The following is a 22437-nucleotide window of genomic DNA, read 5'->3' on the forward strand; positions in this document are numbered from 1 at the left end:
AATACCTGAATATTTATCTTCTTCCTGATATGGGCTGAACCGATTCACTTTCGCATTTTAGCAGTTCTGAGCAAATCACAAACTCTTTATTATCGTGGTGAAGCAACCCAGCACATACGAGACAATGTCCTGCCTCTAGCAGCTTCTCAGTCCCTGCCACAGTCGGCATGTTGCTATTTAGCATCAGTTGCTATTTAGTCCGTTGCTATTAACAGGAAGGTTGAGACGTTCGCAACGACACCACCTGTCCCCAGGACAGGGCTTCGTGTGGAATATTGACACCTTCGTTGTGGTCAGTCTCGTTTCCGATTGGCGAAGAGAGAGCACGTGTACACTGGTCCATAGGGATGGCGACTGAACCGTTCAGTCACTTTTCAAGATGGTGCTGAAGGGATTCTTTCCTCGCCGGTTCTGGTTCCTAGGAAGACTGGTCTTGATATCTGGAAGACAAACAACGACTAAGTGCCTGTGGAATAGAAACTAACAGCAAATGGAGAAACTGATAACACTGCATATAAAAATGTCAAAACTTTTTTTTTTTGCCAACAGCATGGGCGTTTAAAGCAAAGCTGCGGAATCGGGCTGATTTTGGGGTAAAGGAGTTGGAGTCTGAGTCGAAGGCTGTAAAATTCCCTAAGACGGAGCCCGAGTCAGTAGTTTTCTCTCCGAGTTCGCGGCCTTGCTTTAAAGTACTATAGACACCGAAACTGGGAGGTGTCACTGGCATATAAACAAACCACGTGAGAAAACCTAACTGATTTCTGCACAACGCCCGCTTAATACTAAATGCCTAACGCATTTGCGTCTAAAAAGTGTACTTCCATCAAATGCCCGTGCTGACTTCCGGTATACCTTTCTACGCTACCAGGCGGCAATACAAGGATGGCGTTGCTTTCTCCATGGATCCAAACATTTCACACCAAAGTGTTAATTGGTTAATTTCAAAATTTAGATTTAGAAGTTAACCAATTGTGTTCTTCGCTATTAATTTCTAATACCTTCCGGTAACTGGCAGTGGCCAGGTTGTACCAAAATTTACTTTTCCTCGTTCCCATCAATTTAGGATCACTTTTGATTTATGTTAAAGGAAAGAAAGCGCCAGGCATTGTTTCTGGATAAAGATCTACCGGAGTAAGAGGCTAGAGCCACCGGAAGTTCTTTCAAGCCACATTCGATTGGTCGAAACAGAAAAGTGTCTTTGTCATATGATCTAACATTCCTTCTCCCCAGTTTCTGAGTGGATAGAATCACTGATAGAATTCCGTAAAAACTTGCTCTATGGCTTTCCCTGGGCTGCATGTCCCACAAGATTTAAAGACTGTAATGGCTAATTTTAAAAAAAAAAAACGTTTTTTTTTCCTCCAAATTCTGCTATTAACAAAGACAGCTGAGGATAAAATTCGAAAGTGACAGTGTAATCGGAATTCGAGCAATAGACGTTTTTGGGAAAATTCATTCGAGATAAACATGGGAAAGGAAGTTGAAATTATGCTATAAATGCAGGGTAGATGAAGAAAATCGCCGTAGGGAGGGTTTCGAGATAAGCAGGTTCGCGATAATCAGCAGTTTATTCTTTTAAGTAAGAACAGTGAATGTCAACGTACCCCTGGTGACACTGGTGCAGGCAAGCCACTCGTCCATCGTGATCTTCTGGTTGTCGTTCTCGTCGCAGAAACGGGGAAGGTTGCGCCAGCACTTGCGCAGACGCTGCTTCTTTTGGCGCCCATCCCTTTGCTGAAAAGAGCGCCACTCTTTCTTGAACACTTTCCATTCGCGCTTGTCTAGTACCTAAAGAGAAAAAGTAATCCGTTTTTTGAAATCAAGTAAAATAATCATCCATTCATTTAGAAGGGAAACAATCAAAATAATTAAAAAAAACCTTTTTCACTTCCCCCTTTTGTTTTACTGTTTTAGACATTGAAAAGAATTACATGTTTAAAAGAGATCTAATGTGCTTAATTTGCTGTAAGGTTGCTAAATTTGGCGTTTATTCCATTGGTTTTCACCCAAAATTACTTCGGTTCTTGAATTTTTACCTATACGTTGATTTTGCACTATTGAACATTGCGCATACAGGCTTAGCGAGAAATTTAAGAGATAATCACCAAATTGGCATCATTTCGGCGACCCAATATTTCCGATTTGGCGAGAAGCTGCCAAATGTCGGCAAGCTTGGCGACATTTCGAACCCAGCATGGAAATATATAGTACAGTCGACTCCCGCTGCCACGCGATCCGACATAGGCGAAATGGCTATAACGCGAGTTTTTCAACAGTACAGAATTTTTGAGCTAGCGCGAATTCCTCGCCCGCAACATGAAAAATTTCGGAAGGAAATCGCGGTGTGTAAGTTTTTTTTTCGTGAATGGACCTTCATCCCTTTAACATACTTGGAACAGACGTACCCACACCGTACTAGTCTTTTATCGCTTATACAAATAACTACTTCTCATTTTCCATTAAGTTTTTTCATTCTAAATGCGAAAGTTAACGAAATATAACGACACCCAAGAGCGCTGTTTCATCTAAAGTTGGTGAAGCTAGAAAGAAAAAGAGAACGTTTCTGACAATTACAGAAAAGGTAAAGCTTCTCGAATAGCTGAAGATGAACCAAAAAATGCTTCGAAGGGTAGCACAACAATTAGGTATGACGGTATAAGTGAATCTTCCATACGTACAATTAAAAGTCAAGAAAAGGAAAGCCATAAAAACTCACCGAGTAATAGTATCCAAGCAAAATGCAAAAATTATAAAAATGGAAGCTGCTTTTTATTGTAAATTAAAGAAACCAGGAAGAGGGGTAATGCCATAGATGGAAACTTTATAAAAGAACCAATGAAGCAACTGTATTTAAAAATATATTAGAATAACGGTTTGATCACGCAGCACAAATCATTATAATTTTCACTTTTTTAAGTTACAAATATCATTACTGAATCAACTGTACAGTACAACTATAGGGCATTTGTTTTCATAGGGCATGTTTTGTCTACATGCTGTACGTACGGTACTGGTTTATTTTATGTCTTTCTTTCCCATTGATCATTGTTTTTGTGCATCATAGCAGTATTTCATGTTGAATAAAACGGTTTTTTTTTAATAAAAAAATACAAATAAAAATTCAGTTCTTTATGTAAGAAACAGTAATGTATAGTAAAGAATAGGTTTTTAACTGTTTAAGGTGGTGTTTACAAATGTCTAAAAGGATTGGTTATGTTTATAAAAGTTTTTACACATACCCTTTTCCACAAGGCGAAATTTCGACTTACGCGAGGGATCTTGGAATGCATCCCTCGCGTAAGTCGGGACTCGACTGTACTTGAAATCTTGCAGATAAATAAAACCCATGGCATATTTCTTTTCACGCATTTACAAAGAAAACTAAACCCATAAAATCTCGAAAACTACCACAGAAAGCTTAAACAAAAAACATTCCTGGGTGTATGGAGAGGAATTAAGGCTAACGAGACCATCTGAACTGAAGTATTGCTGGAATGTTGGTAGGTCCGATCTAAGGCCCCTATATATACGAGCCGACGCATCAGCTTAGGATTAGCCTTTTTGGATCGGAGCGCGTGTTTGAGTGGTTGTCTTTTCTGGCAAGTTATCGCGTTTGGTGATTGTTCACTGTGAGCAATTATTAGCGGCACGTGAATTGTTTATTAAATAAAATTTTATTTTCGGCAAATTTGGCGAAATCCGAAACTTTGCTGTGGTAACCCTAGCAGTGCAACAATGCGAAATCCGATCCAAAATGGCTTAACTTAAGCTGATGCGTCGGCCTGTCTATATAGCGGCTCTAGTCCGATCAAGCCAAGGTGGAACATAGGTCCTGGTAAAATTTAGTGCCCTTCTTATCAGAAAAACTGCAAATTTTTACATTAATTGTTTTGGGGGAAAATGATATTTTTTTTCTCCCCTATTGTAGTGGCCCAGAAAATTATGGTGCCCAGGTCACGGAACCGTAGGACCGCGCTTTAATCAGGTCCTGTTGCTTGGCCCACATCGCCTTCAAACATTTATAATGCAACCCATATCTAAACTAGTATGTTGTGACCATCACGAAACTTTCTTCTATATCTTTCTTATAATTCTGATCTGATTCCTCCCCATGCTTGACGAGGAAGCAATATTCCCAAGAAAAACAAAATTAAACACGCCAAAACTTGACGACCATCCCGATTTCTCATATATCTCAAAAACATAGCAAAGAATGAAAAGTGAAAATTATTTTCAAAGCCTTGTTTAAAATAATTACGAACATTTATTTGTTAACAAACGCAACGTGGCAACAGTAAAAAATTTTAAATCATCGCGATTTTCTGGTTGTTTTCCAACAGTTAAAATCACGCGAAATACGAAGACGACAGTCTATTACAATTTATCTTTCTTATTGTTGCATTTATAAAGCTATTTTTATTCACACAAAAAAAAATCAGTCCCCCCCCCCCCCCATGGAGAAATTGGCTCCAAAACTGAACCAACGCCTATTTACAAATGGATTCACATTTATTCCAAATTTCATTCAGAACGTAGCATTACTTTTTGAGATATGGCACTCACAATGAAAAAAAAATTCGATTGCGCCACCCCCTTTTCAACTATTGACACCAAAATAGATTCAGCTCTTATACCCTGTAGGGGCTACTTGTCGATAAATTTTTATTTGATTCCGTTCATTATTTCTTGAGATACAGCAGTCACAATTGACAACAAAAAAAGTTCTATAGCTCAACCCCCGTTTGAGCTATTGACACCAAAATTGAATCAGCACCTGTACCTGTTAGGGGCAACATATGGACCAAATTTTGTTTGGTTCCGCCAGTTACTTACTGGGGAATAGCAGGCACTTATAACTCAAAAAACGTCCCATTGCTTCACTCCCCCCCCCCCTTGGAGGAATTCCCGCCAAAAACCAATGGGCACAAGTTCACATAGCGGCACATATGTGTACCAAATTTCGTTCGATTTCATGCGCTAGTTTTTTCTGTAGAGAGGCTACAAAAAAACTGGTCACACACAGACGTGACACACACACACATTTTCCAAAAATGGTCGAAATGGACTCAGCACACCTCAAAACGTTCAAATCCGTCAAAATTCGAAAATTTGCACGAATCCAATACTTTCTTCTATATATTAGATATAGAAGAAAGTAAAAAGGTCAGAGTCCCCTGATGCAGAGGAAGAGAAACACCAGGATTGTGGTCCTCATCAAACAAAGTTAAGCAATAAATTTCTAGAAGCGGAAAATATGATAATAATGAGATCAGATTCGATATTTAGACTGACTTAGTCAAGCACCATAAATACATTTATGTTGAAAAAAAAAAGGGAGATTTAGGTCAGAACTTTGAAGTTAGTGCTCATTATGTCATCCATTTTCCAGGTAGAAATAACAATCGAGGTAATACTTACTGAGTTTGAGTTGATATCTATCGAAGCAAACTTCCACCTCGCCCCCTTTTCTGACGTTGGAGTATCAATTCTGAAAGGGGAAAAAATGGTAACATATTATTTCTCTAGTGATTCTATCATTAAAGCATTTAAATTAGTGCACAAAACTGTAAATGATAAAATGTCCAATGGTTTTAATTCAATGAATTAAAATACTGTTACAAATTCTGTAAATAGTAATTATTGTAGTAACGTAACCTGTAAATAGTTTCCCGTAATGAATATACAACCCCTATACATTCGGCTAAAGTATACGACCCCCCCTATTTCTTTTTTGTTCATTGATAAAATTTGATAACGGTCTACTATTTTCGAGAAGCGTTTGGAATCTTGTGGAATATTTGAGAGCTCTCTTTTCGGTGTGTATATAAACCGTTACGTTGGATAAAAAGTTTAGTTTCGATTGAGAATTTGTACTGAGAGTGTATTAGCTCTGTTTATTGCGAGGCATTTCGCTGTGTTGTTTTCGTATTTGGAAGTAAATACGTGTGTAACCGTTGAGTTTACGGCGTTGAGTGATATTTGCTTAATTGCTGATGATTAATTTAGCAGTTGTAAACGATTTCTCCTGTACATAGTGTAAATAAAGCTCCTGTGTTTGTATCAAGAACTGTGTCGTCCTTTCAAGAAAGTGGAAGTCGCACCGGATCCGCTGCAATGCTTTCTTTCTTTAAGAATGCGTTGCAACACGCAAAACACCATGAAAAAAACTTTCTTCTATATCCCTGTTGTGAATTCTTCGATCAAACGTATTTGTACAAATTTTGAAAATAATAATTATTTTTACAATTAATTTGTTGCAATCTGGCTAAGTTTGGAGTTTTTTCCATTAATTTCCACTTTACCCTAGTTCTTGAAACTATACTTGAATGTTGACTTTGCCTGCTATGCACCATTTGACGTTATACTTATGGGATTGGCGAGAAGTTTAAGAGCTATTGCCAAGTTAGCATCATTTTTGGCATCTTACTCATGACGTCAAATTTGGCGATAAATCGCCAAGTGTCGCCAAGTTTGGCAACACTTTGAACATTTACATGTAAATACTACTCAATGCTAATAATGAGTGGACAAACCCTGTAACCTTTTGAAAATACGTACTAGAATCAGGTAAAGGGGATCATTTTCGTACGCATGTATGTTTAAACAAGCAATATACAACAACAGGGCTCCCGAAATAAAATGACGCACGCAAAAACTTGTTGGTCGTCTCAATTTTCGAATCGCCAAAATATCTAAGCGAAAACAAAGTTCGAAAATTGATAGTTTTTTTTAATCTTGCTTAAATTAATTGCAAACATTTTATTTGTTAACAAACAGAATATGGCAACAGATAAAAAATTTAAATCATTGAGATTTTTCCAAACACTTTAGTACAATTAAATCGCAGACGGTATTTTAATATGTTTTAAAGTTTAATCTTGCTTTTGTGGCATTTTCGCAAACTTCGTTCTAATTCAACCAAGAAGCGCGCCAAATAAAAATGTCACCCCCGTTCCGTCACGAGCCGAAAGATTAACGACTCGGTTATCGGGGCCTCCAGCATCTGCAATTAAACTCGACAGTTACATGTATCGTCTGCATTATGAAGATAAATGGCGGTAATCGACACGCCCCCTCTGCATAGTCCGAACACTATCCTGTCGTCAAGGAAAATAAATACTTCCGAAATGGAATCTTTATGATAGTTTGGTGTTGTGTCGTGGGATGTTCTTTCTGTTACGATAGGCCCTTCATTTAGAACTTTCTCCTGGGGAGGGGGGAGCAAAAGGGGTATACTCAATGTAAATTTCATCGGAAAACAGCAAAAAATACGCTTACTAAAAACATCATTTTTCAAAGCAGGGTGAGGGAGCAATTGACCCCAATGCCCCCCCCCCCTTTGTCCTTAATGACGGGCCAGCGTTATAACGTCAAAAGGAGAAAACGATTTCGTTTGACATTTACTAAGCTCGAAGGGGAAGGGAGTGCCAACATTTCATTTAATTTCACTCTGCTTTCCCTAAGATTATTTTGACTCAAGGCAAGTTTTTGCAATTTCAACAGTATTTGTCTCTTTTCGAAATTGTGCACTCCCTGAAAATCGCCACTGCTGTTTACTTTATGGCTCAGAACATCTGTTGACGGGACTTAATTCGAAATGAGAGCAGCAATACATTTTTATCCACGTAAAAGTCAAGCAACTGGTGTCTGTGCCAGGATTGACGTAATACTTGTGGCAACAATAATAGGTGAAAATCCGCAGGAAGTGGAAACAAAGGGTTTACTGTTCGTTTTCCTGAGCCGAGACTTAGCGCCAATTTGAGCATGCGTCAGGTCTGCTGTGATTTTATCAAAATAGGGAGGAAAACCCGGAAGTAAAAGGTGCAAAATAATGTGTTCAAAGACAGCAAGTGCGAGCGGTAAGTGCCCATCCTCAACCTATCACCCCTTTTTGAAATGGAATCTGTCCTGAGTGGTAGTCTTCGCTTTCGAGAATTAAATACTTAGACCAGTTTGAAACTTTGGCCAACTAGAGTGAGTTTTCTTACTTTTGGATGTTGATAAATTTAATTCTGATCCAATTTCTAATTGAGGTCCGTCAGCGGATGCCCTGTGAGGCGTTCTTTTCCTTTTCCCAGATAACTTTCGTTTAGATCCTTGTTGACCGTCATGACATGAAGTACAAGAGAAGTGGTTAGCACTTCCCTCGACTTACGCCTGGAATAGAAGCCGGGTCGTCAAAGCGAAAGACTGCCACCTATCCCAATAGACCACATGAAACTTAATCTGTTGATCATGGCACTAGTTCTGCGTTTCTTTCTGCTCCAATTTAAAATTGAGTCACGTCAACGGATGTCCCCCGAGGCCAATATTTATCTGGTAAATAGTTTGCCAGTCCTATTACCAACCCTTTGGTTTTTATAAGTGTATGTTTATTACTGCTTCAATTTTAAACTGAGTCTATAGTCAAAGGACTCCCTCGGAGACGTCAATTCATTTTGAACTCTACAATGCACAAGGGAAAGGAGGGGGAACTTTCTGCCCTTAATGCAGTAACTGAACAAAGAAACAACTCACGCTATCGATTTGTTATGAGCATCTTCCAGCATCTCTCGAATGAATGACTGAACCAATTCGTCGAGGAACTCTTGTTTCTTGTGCATTGAGCAACCTGGAAAGAAGCGTCCAAAAATTAGCAACATAACTACTAGTAATGGGCATAATCGAGATCTTTTGATAATCGAGATCTTTTCAAGTCGATCACTCGAGTGATTAATAATCGAGATCTTTTAAATCGAGTACTCGAGCGATTGACTTCTCGAAATCTTTGGAATCGAGAACTCGAGCAATTGATCGCTCGAGAACTCGGAAAGTGATAATCGAGAACTCGAGCAGTTCATCACTCGAGAACTCGAAAAGTGATAATCGAGAACTCGAGATGCAATAATCGAGAACTCGTGATACGATAATCGAGAACTCTTGGTAATCGAGTTCTCGAATGACCTTGAATAATCGAGTGATTCGATTATGATAACTCGATTATGCCCATCACTAATAACTACATTATGAAGAACAGAATAGAATATTTGAAACTCAAACCAGCGATTCTTGAAGAATCATGCTTCTAACCAAAGTTCTATTCATATCCACCAGTGTAAAGAGAAAACTTTTCAGCCTAATCCAGAGATGGCCTTCTAATCATCAAACCGCACGTTTCCTGCTTGAGTGCACTTGTCATTAGGGGCCATTCATTAATTGCGTAAGGGTCCCGAGGGAGAGGGGGGGGTTGAAAAAATCTTTACATACCCTTACTAGGGGGGAGGGGGTCAGAACCATTCTTACGTAATATTTTCCAAGTCGAAATTCTATACTAGAAATCGCTCGGTCAAGTGGTTTGGCAGGGATCTTATTTCATTTGCTTCTGGAAGGTAAAAAACGTATTAGGATGAGCTGTTTTTTACTTGTTTTTTAAAGAATGAATAGCGTAAAGTATAATAAAAGAATCGCATAGTGTATGGCATGTCTAATTAGTATCGCATCATATACAAAAAACATATGTCGAAAAAGCATCTAGTCTACATTCCTTTTAGTAAATATTTCTATGCCCAAAAAAGGTTTAGCATTTTATTCAACAGTAGTGAATTTAATAACGATTCCAGTGATGTAAGGTTCGTTATTTTATTGTAGCGAAAAACGAAATGGAATCTTACGTAAGATAGGAGGGGGGGGGGTTAAAAATTCTTACTTCCTCTTACATGGAGGGAGAGGGGGTCAAATATGCCAAAATCGTTTTTACGTAATTAATGAATGGCCCCTTAGTTCGTATGATAAAATTCAATTTTTCTCTCAAGTAGTTAGCTCTCACGATTTTTCGCTGTAAACGTCTTGGGTGTGAATTTGAATAACGTGAGGTCATAAAAGTCTTTATTTTGGATGCATTAACCCCTAAGAAAATCCCCCCAAAGTTGACGGGAAGCAGTGAGTGGAAGCTAGTGGTTCAAGCGGGAAAGAAAGCAAAGTCGGAAAGGTCATCTCGAGCATGCTTTTGGTTTTGAAAAAAATCCTTTTGATTTCCTCATAAAAGCAGAGAGCACTTACAGGTGAATCCTTTACGTCTCCAACCTTTTTTGACCAGCAGGATACAAAACTTCGCGCGAAGAGGGTCAAATAAATAAAAATAAATAAATAAAAATAATAATATTGATAATAATAAAAATCCATGGGAGTTTTAATGGCAGCACAAAAATGAGAAAACAAACAAACAAAAAAAAAAAAAAAAGATTAATTTGAATTTTTGGCATCTTGAATTCAAATTATGTTTTTCGCAATCACGAGCGTGTGTGTGTATGAATGCGCGTGAGTGTTTGTGTAGGCGCATGTGTGTGGGTGCGTGTGTGTATGTGTGTATGTATGTGTGTGCGTGTTGTGTATGCGGTGCTGTGTGTGTACGCGCGCGCGTGTGTGTGTGTAAGCGTTCGTGTGTGTGTGTATGTAGACATATGTATTTGTGTATGTGTGCAGACATGAGTATGTGTATAGGCATGAGTATGTGTGCAGGCATGAGTATGTGTATGTGTGCAGGCATGAGTATGTGTGTGTATGTAGGAGTGTTTGTTTGTGTCTGTGCACAGGCATGAGTGTGTGGGTATGTGCGTGTGTATATATGTGTGTGTGTGTGGGTATGTGTGTGTGAGATTGTGTGCATGCGTGTGTGTGTAGGATATGGACGCAACCTGTAGACTGTTTTCGCTAGAGGAGCAGCATCGTGAGATCGGTCGACGGCGGTGCTGGCAGAGGGAGGCGGTGGGAAAATAAAATCAGCGTAACGCCAAAAACAGTCAAGTGAGAACAATAAGCAATCGTGATTGCTCAAAAAAAAAAGAGAAAAAAAATACAAAATTTTTTTAGGGCTGATTTTAAGAGTACATAAGTGGTAGTTGATGTAAATCTAACAACTTAACTCATTCTTTTCTTGAGATTTTGATGAATTATGAGCGCAATAACTGTTCTAAAGAAACACTTGGACATGAATTTTTCTAACATTATTTTCTGAAGGTATTTTGAGATGTCGCAAAATCTTGGTAATAATTTCTTTCAACAAGTTTGGCTTGTTATATGTGATCTGAGTAGCGAGTGGTTAGCAGCGTAGCCCAGGTTAAAGGGTTCACGGGGTCTGGACACTCCCCGAAAATTTTTTTGCATAAATTAAAAAAAATATATTCCTTTTTTCACACATTTTCCTACAAGTATGATAAAAAAGAATTCGAATTTTAATACATATTTACTCACCTAATATAATATACTAGCTGCGTGCCCGGCGTTGCACGGGCTACCTAAAAAATTTAAGAGCAGTCCAGTTGATGCTTTTGTAGTACACTGACACTAGTTTCTAACACGTTAAGGAATAAATAAATGCGCGTAAAGCAAGGTTTGCAAAACACCAGTAAAACATATTTTTGCCAAAACACCTCATCAACGTTAATAATCGTTATCAATGATACAAGTTATGAGTACATTTTCAGGCAGCACAAAAGGGGAAAATATATGCATTATCAACTATAATCTTTACTCACGTTAAACTGAATTACATCTGATAGACTATATCGGAAATATTTATGCACAATAACAATCCGCTTTTTACATAAAATAGTCTACTACCCGGCGTTGCCCGGGTGTTTATTAATGCAACATACCACTCAGATAAATATTTGGATGGATTCTATCCACATGGTCGTACAAGAATTACATCAATCCGTTTTCCAGGTACAAACCCTCAAAGAACTCAAATAACTTGTAAATCACTCATTTACTTTACGACGTGCACGGTCCTCCTCGAAAATGAAAGTTATGTCATGTGACGCGTATTTAACAATCAGGCTTGAACAAAAAAAAAAAAAAACAGCAAAATTTTGCTGCAGATTACGGCAAAATAATTGAAAAGTAAACAACTTAAACACCCTGATTACAGGAAAAGCCTTAAAACAAAAGCCTAATTTTATTTCTTTATATTCGAGAAAAAAAAATGGCAACAGATCTTTCATCTCAATGATTTTCTTCACCGCTATACATTTTAATAAAAGCGTTCATCCGGAAAGTTGAGATGAAGCACTGAATAATAATTTGAATGGAGGAAAGCCTTCGAAAAATATGGATTTTATTTTGAAATCTAAGAGTCATAATTAATAATTTTTAATTGATATCTCCGCTAATTATTATCGGAGGATTATGTTAAATAGCCAAACATGAAGACGGGAAGATGACGAATCCATCGATACCTGGTTCGATGGTCAGTTCACTGTCGTTCGGGAGAAGAAGCTTGGACATAGATAGATAGATAGATAGATAGATACTCAGATTTTATATGTATAAGATAATATACCTAATATAATATCACCGAATACTGAGTTTGACCCCCCCCCCTCTCCTTTCTCATTCAACTAAAAAACAATTATCATTGTTATTATTTCACAAAAAATTGCTTTACAGCTAAATGCACTTCTGTGTAGTTTCTGGCTAGAAGCAACTTCTAGATCAGACCAAAGCATGGTCTGAGTCCTTTCAAAAGTGGGTTTAGGTAAAAGCATTAGAACTATTAGTTAAATCAGATTTAAAGACATCTTATTATTGTGAGCTGGGTTTTTCACCCCCTTTTTAACTTTATGCGTGCAATTATCTTATCTGCAGTCGAACCTCGTTAGAACGAATGCAGAGGGATTTTTAAATCAATTCGTGTTATCCAGAAGTCAATAAATGGAGTTATTTGTAAATACAATACGGCGGAATGTAGTTCGTCTTAGCAGTATTTAATTAACAAAGTTTGACTGAATATGAAATTAATATTAAGTATTATCAGGGCCTAATTACTGAATAGGCCAACTAGGCCTTGGCCTAGGGCTCCCGCTTTTTAGGGGCCCCCAAATGGCTAAAACTGTTTTATCTAACGAAAAAAACGGTAATGTTTGATTACAAGGGCCCATGAAAAAGGGTTTGGCCTAGGGCCCCTCGACGTCTTAATCGGGCCCTGAGTATTATATGGACATTTCTGAAATTAAATCCTGGTATCACCACTGGTGCAGCAATCGGGTGAAAAAAGGTTGGGTAATACTGCTCTATAGTGATCTACATGGAAGCTCCAATTACAACCTTTTGCGCTCACAGAATGATCAAGTCCTTAACCCTTTAACTTCCAGCACTAAACATTTACATAGATAAAATTAAAAAAAGAAAAAAAAAAAATTTGAATTTTCACATCTTGAATTCAAATTATGTTTTTCGCAATCACGAATGTGTGTATGTAGGCGTGTGTTTGTGTGGTGGTATGATTGTGTGTATGTAGGCGTGTGTGTTTGTGTGGGGGTATGTGTGTTTGTGTGTAGGGGGTATGTGTATATGTGTGAAGACATGTGTGTTTGTGTCTGTATGCTGGCATAAGTGTGTGGGCAGCTGTGTGTATGAATGTGTGTGTGGGGGGGGTATGTGTATGTGTGTGTAGGCATATGTGTTTGTGTCTGTGTGCAGGCATGAATGTGTGGGTAGTTGTGTGGATGTGTGTAGGTGTCTGTGTGCAGGCATGAATGTGTGGGTAGTTGTGTGGATGTGTGTAGGTGTCTGTATGTATGCGTGTGTGTATGTGTAGGTGTCTGTATGTATGCGTGTGTGTATGTTTATGTGTCTGTATGTATGCGTGTGTGTATGTGTTTGTGTGTGTAGGTGTATGTGTGTAGGTGTATGTGTGTAGGTGCATGTGTGTATGTGTTTGTGTGTGTATGTGTGCGGGTGTGTATGTAGTTGTGTATGTGTGTGTGTGTGTGTGTGTAGTTGTGTATGTATGCGCGTGTGTGTAGGACATGGATGGAGACGGCTTTCGCTCTAGGAGCAGCATCGTGAGGAGCCGGTCGACGGTGATGGTGCGGAGGGAAAATAAAATGATAGCACGCCAAAAACAGTCAAGTGAAAGCAATAAGCAATCGTGATTGCTCAAAAAAAAAAAAAGTCAAGGCACGGAAAAGTCTCAAATTATTCGGGATCCACAGACCAGATCTTATCGGAGGAAGGCGGATAAGAGAATTTGTCTACGCTATTTACATCCTTATTTACGAAGCAAAGCAGCTTTTTGATGTGAAACCAGTTGCAGGGTGATGAGACGGGAGGGATACAATCTAATTTGACGCACGAAGATAAAAATGAGAGTTGCTACAGTACCGGATCGGAGTTGGCTTCTTTGGTTTTTCTGTCTGGAACGGCGCCCGTCCGGCGCCCGGAACCAGTTCGATTCTAAAACTCGAGAGCGTTCACACCCAGATCGAATTCCGTTACAGGGGTGGAAGCGATATTCGGAGGGAGGGAGCGAGACGGTGATGTACCTCCGCAGTCGGAATCAGGATTCTATCGTCATCCCTGGCCTCAAATTAAGAGCTTCTTTCTGAAGGCTCGAAAAATTATTTTTTAACGCCGAACTTTTGAAGTCACTGAGCCGATCGAGTTGATTCATGACCAGGTCCCGATCAGGGTCGGATACAAGGGAAAGTCATGGGGGGTCACGACCCCCCCTAAACCGGCAGTATTATCCATCCACATTGTCTTCAAATACTAAATGTAAACCTTGGCTGAAATTTTATCAATTCATTATTACTTCCTTTTACAAAAAAGGAAGTATTGTATTCGCGAAAAAATTTTCACTCAAAAATCGACCTTAATTTCCATTTTACTCACCCCCGAATGAATATTGAGTTTTTTTTTCGACTCGACCACACGTGGATAAGTGCCTCAGAACTTATAGACACGCGAAATATCCATAATGATGATTCCAGAGTTAATTACAGCGAATTGTCTCGTGACGTATGTATGTGCGTATGTGTGTGTGTATCTCGCATAACTCAAAAACGGTATGTCCTAAAAAGTTGAAATTTGGTACGTAGACTCCTAGTGCGGTCTAGTTGTGCACCTTTTCTTTTGGTTGCATTCGGATGTTCCTAAGGGGGTCTTTTGCCCCTTTTTGGGAGGAAATCGTTGTTCATTTCGATGTAAACTCAAGTGGTGGTATAATTTGTCGGACACTTGGCGATATATCGCCAGTCTTTTGGTCGCCAAGTTTTGTCGCCAACTTGGTGACAAATTTGGCGATTTTCTTTTTAAAAATCTGGTTTCAATTTGGCCACTGTTGGTGATATTTAGCGAGTAAACTATTGAATAACATTAAAATTGACAGTAACGGGGAAATGACATTAAATTGGAGTAAAAGGAAGTCATGTGATGCACACATCAGCTCGTTTTTTTTTTCTTTTTTTTTAATACGTCTCCAAATTTTTTAGTGTTACTTGAGTCTCAACGTGAGTCAACTTGAGTCTCAGCTCGTTTTTAAGAGTAAATACTGAAAAAGTTGCTTAGTTTCATTGCTTACGAAATTAATCAGTGACGTTTATGCTGTATTAGGCAGCGCCGAATTTAACTCCATGCCGCCCCTAGGCAGGTTTGAAATCGGACCCCCATCCCCTAAAAGAAGCAAAAACTCTAAAACACGCAAAAAAGTGTTCCGGAAATTTAAACTGTTAAACTTATGAAGAAATGATGACGTTTCACATTAGGGGTGTCCCGATGGGAGGTTACAGCGAGCTCCCAAAAAATTCCTTATTCGGCAAATTTTGCTGACGATTCGGAAAATTAGAAAGATAATGTTGCAACATATTCTTTTTTCTTTTTTTTTAATTTTTAAAATTGTATTGTTGAAAAAATTATCTGTGGAAAAAGGAAAAAAATGCTAATATTTTACTTTCAAGAATAGAAAATTATTTTAAAAAATGTGTGGTTAAAGCAAAATTTGCCGCCTCTGAATATTTGGCAGCTGCCTACTTTGCCTATTGGGAAGTTGGGCCCTGGTATTAGGTGCCTCATTCCTGGTCGATTTGAGGCTTTTTATCGACATCCCTGCAATTTCAGATTTTTTTTCTTTCCTAAAAACGTATATTCTTCATCAAGATACCCCCCCCCCCCTACAGATAGATACCTACGACGGATACTCACTAAGGTGGTAGCAAATATCCGTACTTGGACACAAATTAACCTCCAAGTTAGAGGTTAAGTTTTATTTCGGGGTCCCCAGTTTTTGGTTTGGGGTGAATATTTCAAAATGCTGCTCATATTGAAACAAAAGTTACTGCTACTACAAATATTCTTTTCAAAAGGGAATCAGTAGAATTCAGATTGCAAATCTTGGGGGTGTCCCCCCAGACTTTTGCCGAATCGAAATTTCCTCCCCCCCCCCCCCCCGTGTTTTCCAGTCTCAATTATATCTTTAAATATATTTAAGGGAAGAGAGGAAATTTTAAATGTCGGCCAAACGGGGGGTAAATCATCTTGGGATAGTCGTTGAAGTTGAATCACATTTATTGCAGTGACTTAGTAACATAGAGATCACTTAAGCGTATCAATTAAATGTAATAAAAGTGTACTGTAACGAAAGTTGGGCTAAAGCTGTAAAAGCAATGTACATTTTCCTTTGCTTTCGCAATGAAAAATTCATCTCTAAGCAGAAACTGGAATTTTAAATCAGTTTTTCACTCAAGTTTGGAACTCCATGAAATCTCCCCAATCCCCAAAAATACCCCCAAAACATTTTTTTTTGGGGGGGGGGGTGGCGACCAGCAGCAGGCCCCTTACCCTCAACCCCCTCAAATACCACGACGACGCCCCAATTGCGAGAGCCCGGGGTACTAGCGCAGCCTGAGTTTTCCTTCATTGGGTTAAGGGTTTGGTCATAACAGTCCGTACAAGAGTTGGCAATACGTGGTAAAAACAACTGTTCTGGGGGGGGGGGGGTGATCCTCTCTCTCTCAAAAAAAAAAAAAAATCTATTTAGCAAAATGTTGCAACAAATAAAAAAAAAAAAAAACTGAAAAACAAAGCTTTTTCCTTCAAAGCCTATAATTTTTTTTAATGCAACTTTTTATAGTGAAATTCGCAAATTGAAATCAGAAACTCAAACGTGTGCCTAAATATTTAGTAAAACGAAGTTAAAGCATCAAAAGATTTTTTTGGATCTCAGTCCTTGCGCTAAACTGTAAACGTACGGGAGCAATATCATGGGTACCCACCAGGGGGGGGGGGCTGACGGGTATTTTTGTCTTTTTTTTTTGAGGGGGAAGGGTCTCTTTGCTTTGGAGGGGTCTTCGCGATATTTAAGGGGCGGTATACTTGCTCTTGAGGGGGGTGGCACCCCTGGCAATATGATCCCACTTTAGTGTCTTGTCCATGAAATTATTACTCTTCTAATTACAGCGTCACCCGATTTGAGAAACCCGTCAATATTCAGGGCACGTGGGCCCCGCGCGTCGCCAACGGACGGGATTCGACTGCGAATGTCCCCGACACGTTCGAAATCAGGTGTCGATGTCGCCTCGTTTTCACAGATAATTCCCGGTGCTTTACGAATGACTCGGAAGCTGTGACTGAAAATCGGAGTGGTTTTCTAACATTGAAGGATGAAAATGCCAGAGATTTATAGGTAAAATTCGGGGTATTGAATGAATAAATTTATCAACAGGTGTTGGAGAGTAAAAGATGTTTTTAAAGTATAAGGAGGGATTTCTACCTGTATAAGACGCGAAATTCGGCGTTCGGAAATGCGGCAGGAATCTGAATTCGGAAATGGAGATTCATTTTCATTTTTTGAAATTATACATTAAAAAAAAAAAATTTTTGAATTTTGACATCTTGAATTCAAATTATGTTTTTCGCAATCACGAGTGTTTGTACGTAGAAGTGTGTGTTTGTGTGTGTAGGTATGTGTGTTGTGTGTAGGGGTATGTGTGTGTAGGCATGTGTGTTTGTGTCTGTGTGCAGGTATGAATGTGTGGATAGTTGTGTGTATGTGTAAGTGTCTGTATGTATGCATGAATGTGTGAGTAGTTGTGTGTATGTGTAGGTGTCTGTATGTATGCATGAATGTGTGAGTAGTTGTGTGTATGTGTAGGTGTCTGTATGAATGTGTATGTGTTTGTGCGTGTGTGTGTGTGTGTGTAGTTGTGTATGTATGCGCGTGTGTGTAGGACATGGATGCAACCTGGAGACGGCTTTCGCTAGAGGAGCAGCATCGTGAGGACCCGGTCGACGGCGATGGTGCGGAGGGCGGCGGTGGGGAAAAAAAATGATAGGACATCAAAACAGTCAAATGAGAACAATAAGCAACCGTGATTGCTCAAAAAATCTGCAATATTTGTGTTTGAACAAAATGTATTCAAAGAGGTAGAAAGCTTTTTTTTTCTCCCCCCTTCTCATAAGTAATGACGAACATTCCTTTGTAGCAGGTAAACATTTAGGAAGTTCAGAGAAAAATCGGGAACGTTTTACCACCTTTTTTTGGAAAGTAAAAGTATCAAAAAGAAAAAAAAAGAAATAAAACATGCTTAAAAAATGATCGGATAGATACAATTTTCATACTCGAGTATAAAAAGGTTTCGTTTTTGCAATTGCGATCGTTTTAATTTGGAGATCTTCCTGCGAAATTCTAATCACAGAGCAATCCCTCTTAGGGGAGGAAATTTCGTTGTTTCGATGAAAATTCGGGATATTAACTTCGTTAAGGAGATCGGGAGAAGGCAACGAAATGCGGAGGCCTCCCCCGAATCAGGAGAGAGTTGGCAGCTGTAGGAATGTTCTAAATTCAGCTAAGCCTTGTTTTGAAGAACTGCCCGGCCGGACATTATCTACATATTACTTCTAACTCGGGCCACTCGGCCAAATTGAATTCCTAGTGAGAGCCATGGGGGGGGGGGGGGGCAAGTGGGGGATCAAGCCCCCTTCCCCTTAAAAATTAGAACTTCCTTGGTTAAACGGCGACGCTACGTGCCAGATTCAAGAAAATTTTAACCAATAATTTAATCAAGCAATTTCTGCATTTCAGCAGCAGCTACAAAGCAGAAAATTAATTATACTGGAACGGAAATGTGCCAATATTCTCGCTTATGACAGCTGGATAACCTTTGGAATCAATGACTACCTTTGCACTTACGCTGCTAAGCACATCATTCACCATCCCCGCTCTTTTGCACAGTCCCATTCAGTATAGGGGATGGCACGCCGTTCAACGATCAATAAGTAGGCAAGTTCGAGTCTCGCTGCCTGTAACTCGCTCTTTTTATTCAGCGCAACTAATTACATTATTCTCGCTTTCTCTGTCAAAAAAAATTTACAGCAAAATAGGATTTCACCAAAAAAAGTACAGGCAGCACTACAGTAGACTCCAAGGTCCTCCATACCTAGCCCTATGCATAGTTGAACCGGTTGGATGGGGCTCTTAAGACTGTTTTTGATCCAGAGCAGAAGCCGAACAACCCCTGATCCAGCACCCCCATAGTTATTGATTTTCAATGGGAACTTGGGGGACTTTGTGACCACGAACATATTCACCATGCTCCAGCCACCATCAACGACCACGAAGGATTCAGCTGTCATCGAGCCCGGAATCCTCCAGTTACGAGTTCGACGCCTTCCCGATCAAGTCACCACGTCCATAGCACATAATTACGTGTTCTTTTTTTTTTTAGTCTGTTCGTTTGCGAATAATATTTATTTATGTTCGGGAGAAAATTATGTGTTGATATAATTATGCGACCTGCAAATTTTAAAGTTCTGAAATCAATTACCAAGGAGATTTTTTTTGTATTTATTATGTCTAAATTCCTTACCGCCATACCCTGAATTGCTGGATGGTTAGAGCGTTTAGCTTCCAAGCAAGTCGTCCCAAGTTCGCATCCCCGTTGGAACAACCGTCCTCAAAAAAAAAAATTTTTTTCTCTTTATAATTAAAAAATTCTTTTTTTCTTTAAAGTCTGTACTTCTGCGAAAAATATTTATTTATGTAAGAGAGAAAATTCTATGTTAATACTATGCGACCTGAAGATTTATATAAGTGCTTAAATCAATAATAACCAAGGTTCATTTTATGTTTTCGATATGTTCAAATAATGTTTAAGATCCCCACCGCCAGAGCCTGAATAACTCGATGGTTAGAGCGTTATGTGCTATGGACGTGGAATACATTTAAACACTCAGAGAGTGAATAAAAAATGACAACGTATATAAAGTACAAATTGAGAATGAAAAAAGGTTAAAAAAAAACCAGCTTAGTCGGGTGAACCTGTCTTCGTTTTTAATGCACTGATGATGGCACTTGTATTTTAGAGTGCCGAAACAGCTGTTTGCTGGTTTAACCTTTTTTCATTCTCAATTTGTACTTTATATACGTTGTCATTTTTTATTCACTATACAGTACAAAGTTTTCGACTACTTTTTATGTACTCACAGAGTGTTTAAATAATATTTTTAATATGTGCTTTTACTGTAAAGTTTCAGGAATTTTTTAAAGCATATGTGAATCTCACCTTTGAAGTTCTTGAGGCCCCTCCGCGCACTGTCGCAGTCGGGGCGCACGCCCTGCGTGGCCGTGCCCTTGATGGGGCGCCCCGTGCGCGGCTGCACGCACCAGCAGTACTGGGGCGACTTGTGGCACTGTGCGCGGGCGTAGAGCCCCTCCGAAGTGCACTCGGGCACGTAGATGCCCGCCGAAGGGTTCGCCCGGTGGTTGTCCATGGCGGTGCGCCGCGCACTCACGCAGTCCTGGGGCTCTACTGGGGAAGGGAAAAAAGAAACAATTATTTTCAGTAAGTTACCGCCCTATAGCCAGGGCTAAAGCATTGATTTCCCAGGAGGGAATCGTCGACCTTCAGCGTCGCTTCTCGCCGAGAGGAAAACGCAATCTTCTGCGCATGCGCGCACGAGCAAAATCGACGTTGTGAGTGGCACGCCGGAATCACTTGACTTCGATTTCAGCGTCACGCCAAGTAGCGACGCGAAAGCTCGGTGATTTCGCTTCTAGGAAACTAGGGCTTAAGGCAGAAATACATGAAACACAGCCAGCTCAGTCATTTCCAGCCGAGGACTGCAGTTTCGTGCTTATTAGCACTCATCAGCCCGGCACAGGAGAGTGACTGAGCTGGAGGTGGAAAACCTTTTATGGAAGCCAAAAGTGAAAAACAAACTGGTAGCTAATACAGGACCATTATCTTTACTAATAATAAAGCTGAAAGTCTCTCTGTCCGGAGGATGTCTGTGACGCGCATAGCGCCAAGACCGTTCTGCCGATTTTCATGAAATTTGGCACAAAGTTAGTTTGTAGCATGGGGGTGTGCACCTCGAAGCGATTTTTCGAAAAGTCGATGTGGTTCTTTTTCTATTCCTGTTTTAAGAAAAAAAAAACTATCATTAATGACGAAATTATCATAACGTGGAACCGTAACATGGGTACAAGCCAATTGGCGAGATACGAAATTATCATAACGTGGAACCGTAACATGGGCACAAGCCAAATGGCGAGATACGAAATTATCATAACGTGGAACCGTAACGTGGGTACAAGCCAATTGGCGAGAAAATTCACCATACATTATTTGCAAATATACAGGCGAACCAAAAGACCTTTCAATTTTTCTATTACGGGCAAAGCCGTGCGGGTGCCACTAGTAGATAATATGAGGTAGTGAAAAGCAGGGATGCAAGTGGCAAAATTAAAAATTTGGAGATAACCAGTACAAATGGTATGTGAACCTCTCCTTTGCCTTGGAGGCGAGAGATGGTACTAGTAACCCTGGTAGGTGCTGCTGTACAGCATAATTTAGAAAAAAATGTCAATGAAAGCCTACCTAGGATCTGATCTTTAAACGTGGTTTACTCGAAACTTGAAAACGTCCACTTACATCCCTCTGCTTTTCACTGTCTCAATTATTTAAGTACAATAATTTCGAATGTTAAAGTAATATTTTAAAACTCTCATGACTCTTTTTAGTGCCAGAAGCTCTATTGTGTTATGTCCCCAGATTTGAGTTTAGCCCTGCAATATTATTGGCGCTTATTCAGGTCGATTTGGTAAGTTCTTTTGTTATTTAAATTATTTTATAATATGTTGCAAACATTGATTTTGTATACATGATTTTCATAATTTGAGTGCTTGACCCAATAATTTATTGCTCATATAAAAGTAAGTAAATCTCATGTATAAATTAGCTAAAATAGTCCACTTGCATCCCTTTCCTTCTCACTGCCTCATATAATAAGGCGGTAATTTACTGAATACACCATGCCTTGCCTTCAATCTTCGAGTTGAACCGAATCATTGCTTCGGTCACTCGTCTGGTCAGTGCTAATCATGTATTAGCTACCACTTTGTTTGGCACTCTTGGCTTCCTTAAAAGGTTTTCCACCTCCAGCTCAGTCACTTCCTATGCCGGGCTGACGAGTGCTAATGAGCACGAAACTGCAGTCCTCGGCTGGAATGACTGAGTTGGCGGTGTGTTTCATGTAAAGAAACAATTAGTTCATCGAATCGAGCGAAGTACAGGTTAGCATTCAAGAATATCCCGGCCTTAAAAATTTTTACTTCATGGACTATTACACTTGCCACCATAAATGATACATAAAAATAAGGATAAACATTCCAAGTTTTTT

At 39.4% G+C, this 22437-nt stretch overlaps 1 protein-coding gene across 1 annotated transcript in view; it reads right to left on the reverse strand.

Annotated features, from left to right (window-relative positions):
- Window positions 1-76: 76 nt before the first annotated feature.
- The window catches only part of LOC129232626 (SPARC-related modular calcium-binding protein 1-like), a 27217-nt gene continuing 4856 nt past the window's right edge, over window positions 77-22437 (reverse strand). The window contains exons 2-6 of the mRNA XM_054866758.1: window positions 20319-20564; window positions 8518-8611; window positions 5419-5488; window positions 1605-1788; window positions 77-440 (exon numbers count right to left, since the gene is read on the reverse strand). Of these exons, the coding sequence (XP_054722733.1) occupies window positions 364-440; window positions 1605-1788; window positions 5419-5488; window positions 8518-8611; window positions 20319-20564 (671 nt within the window). The 3' untranslated portion in view covers window positions 77-363. The remainder of the gene's footprint in view (window positions 441-1604; window positions 1789-5418; window positions 5489-8517; window positions 8612-20318; window positions 20565-22437) is intronic.

Source organism: Uloborus diversus, unplaced genomic scaffold, assembly GCF_026930045.1.
Source record: "Uloborus diversus isolate 005 unplaced genomic scaffold, Udiv.v.3.1 scaffold_13, whole genome shotgun sequence".
In the NCBI taxonomy this organism is placed as follows: Eukaryota; Metazoa; Arthropoda; class Arachnida; order Araneae; family Uloboridae; genus Uloborus; species Uloborus diversus.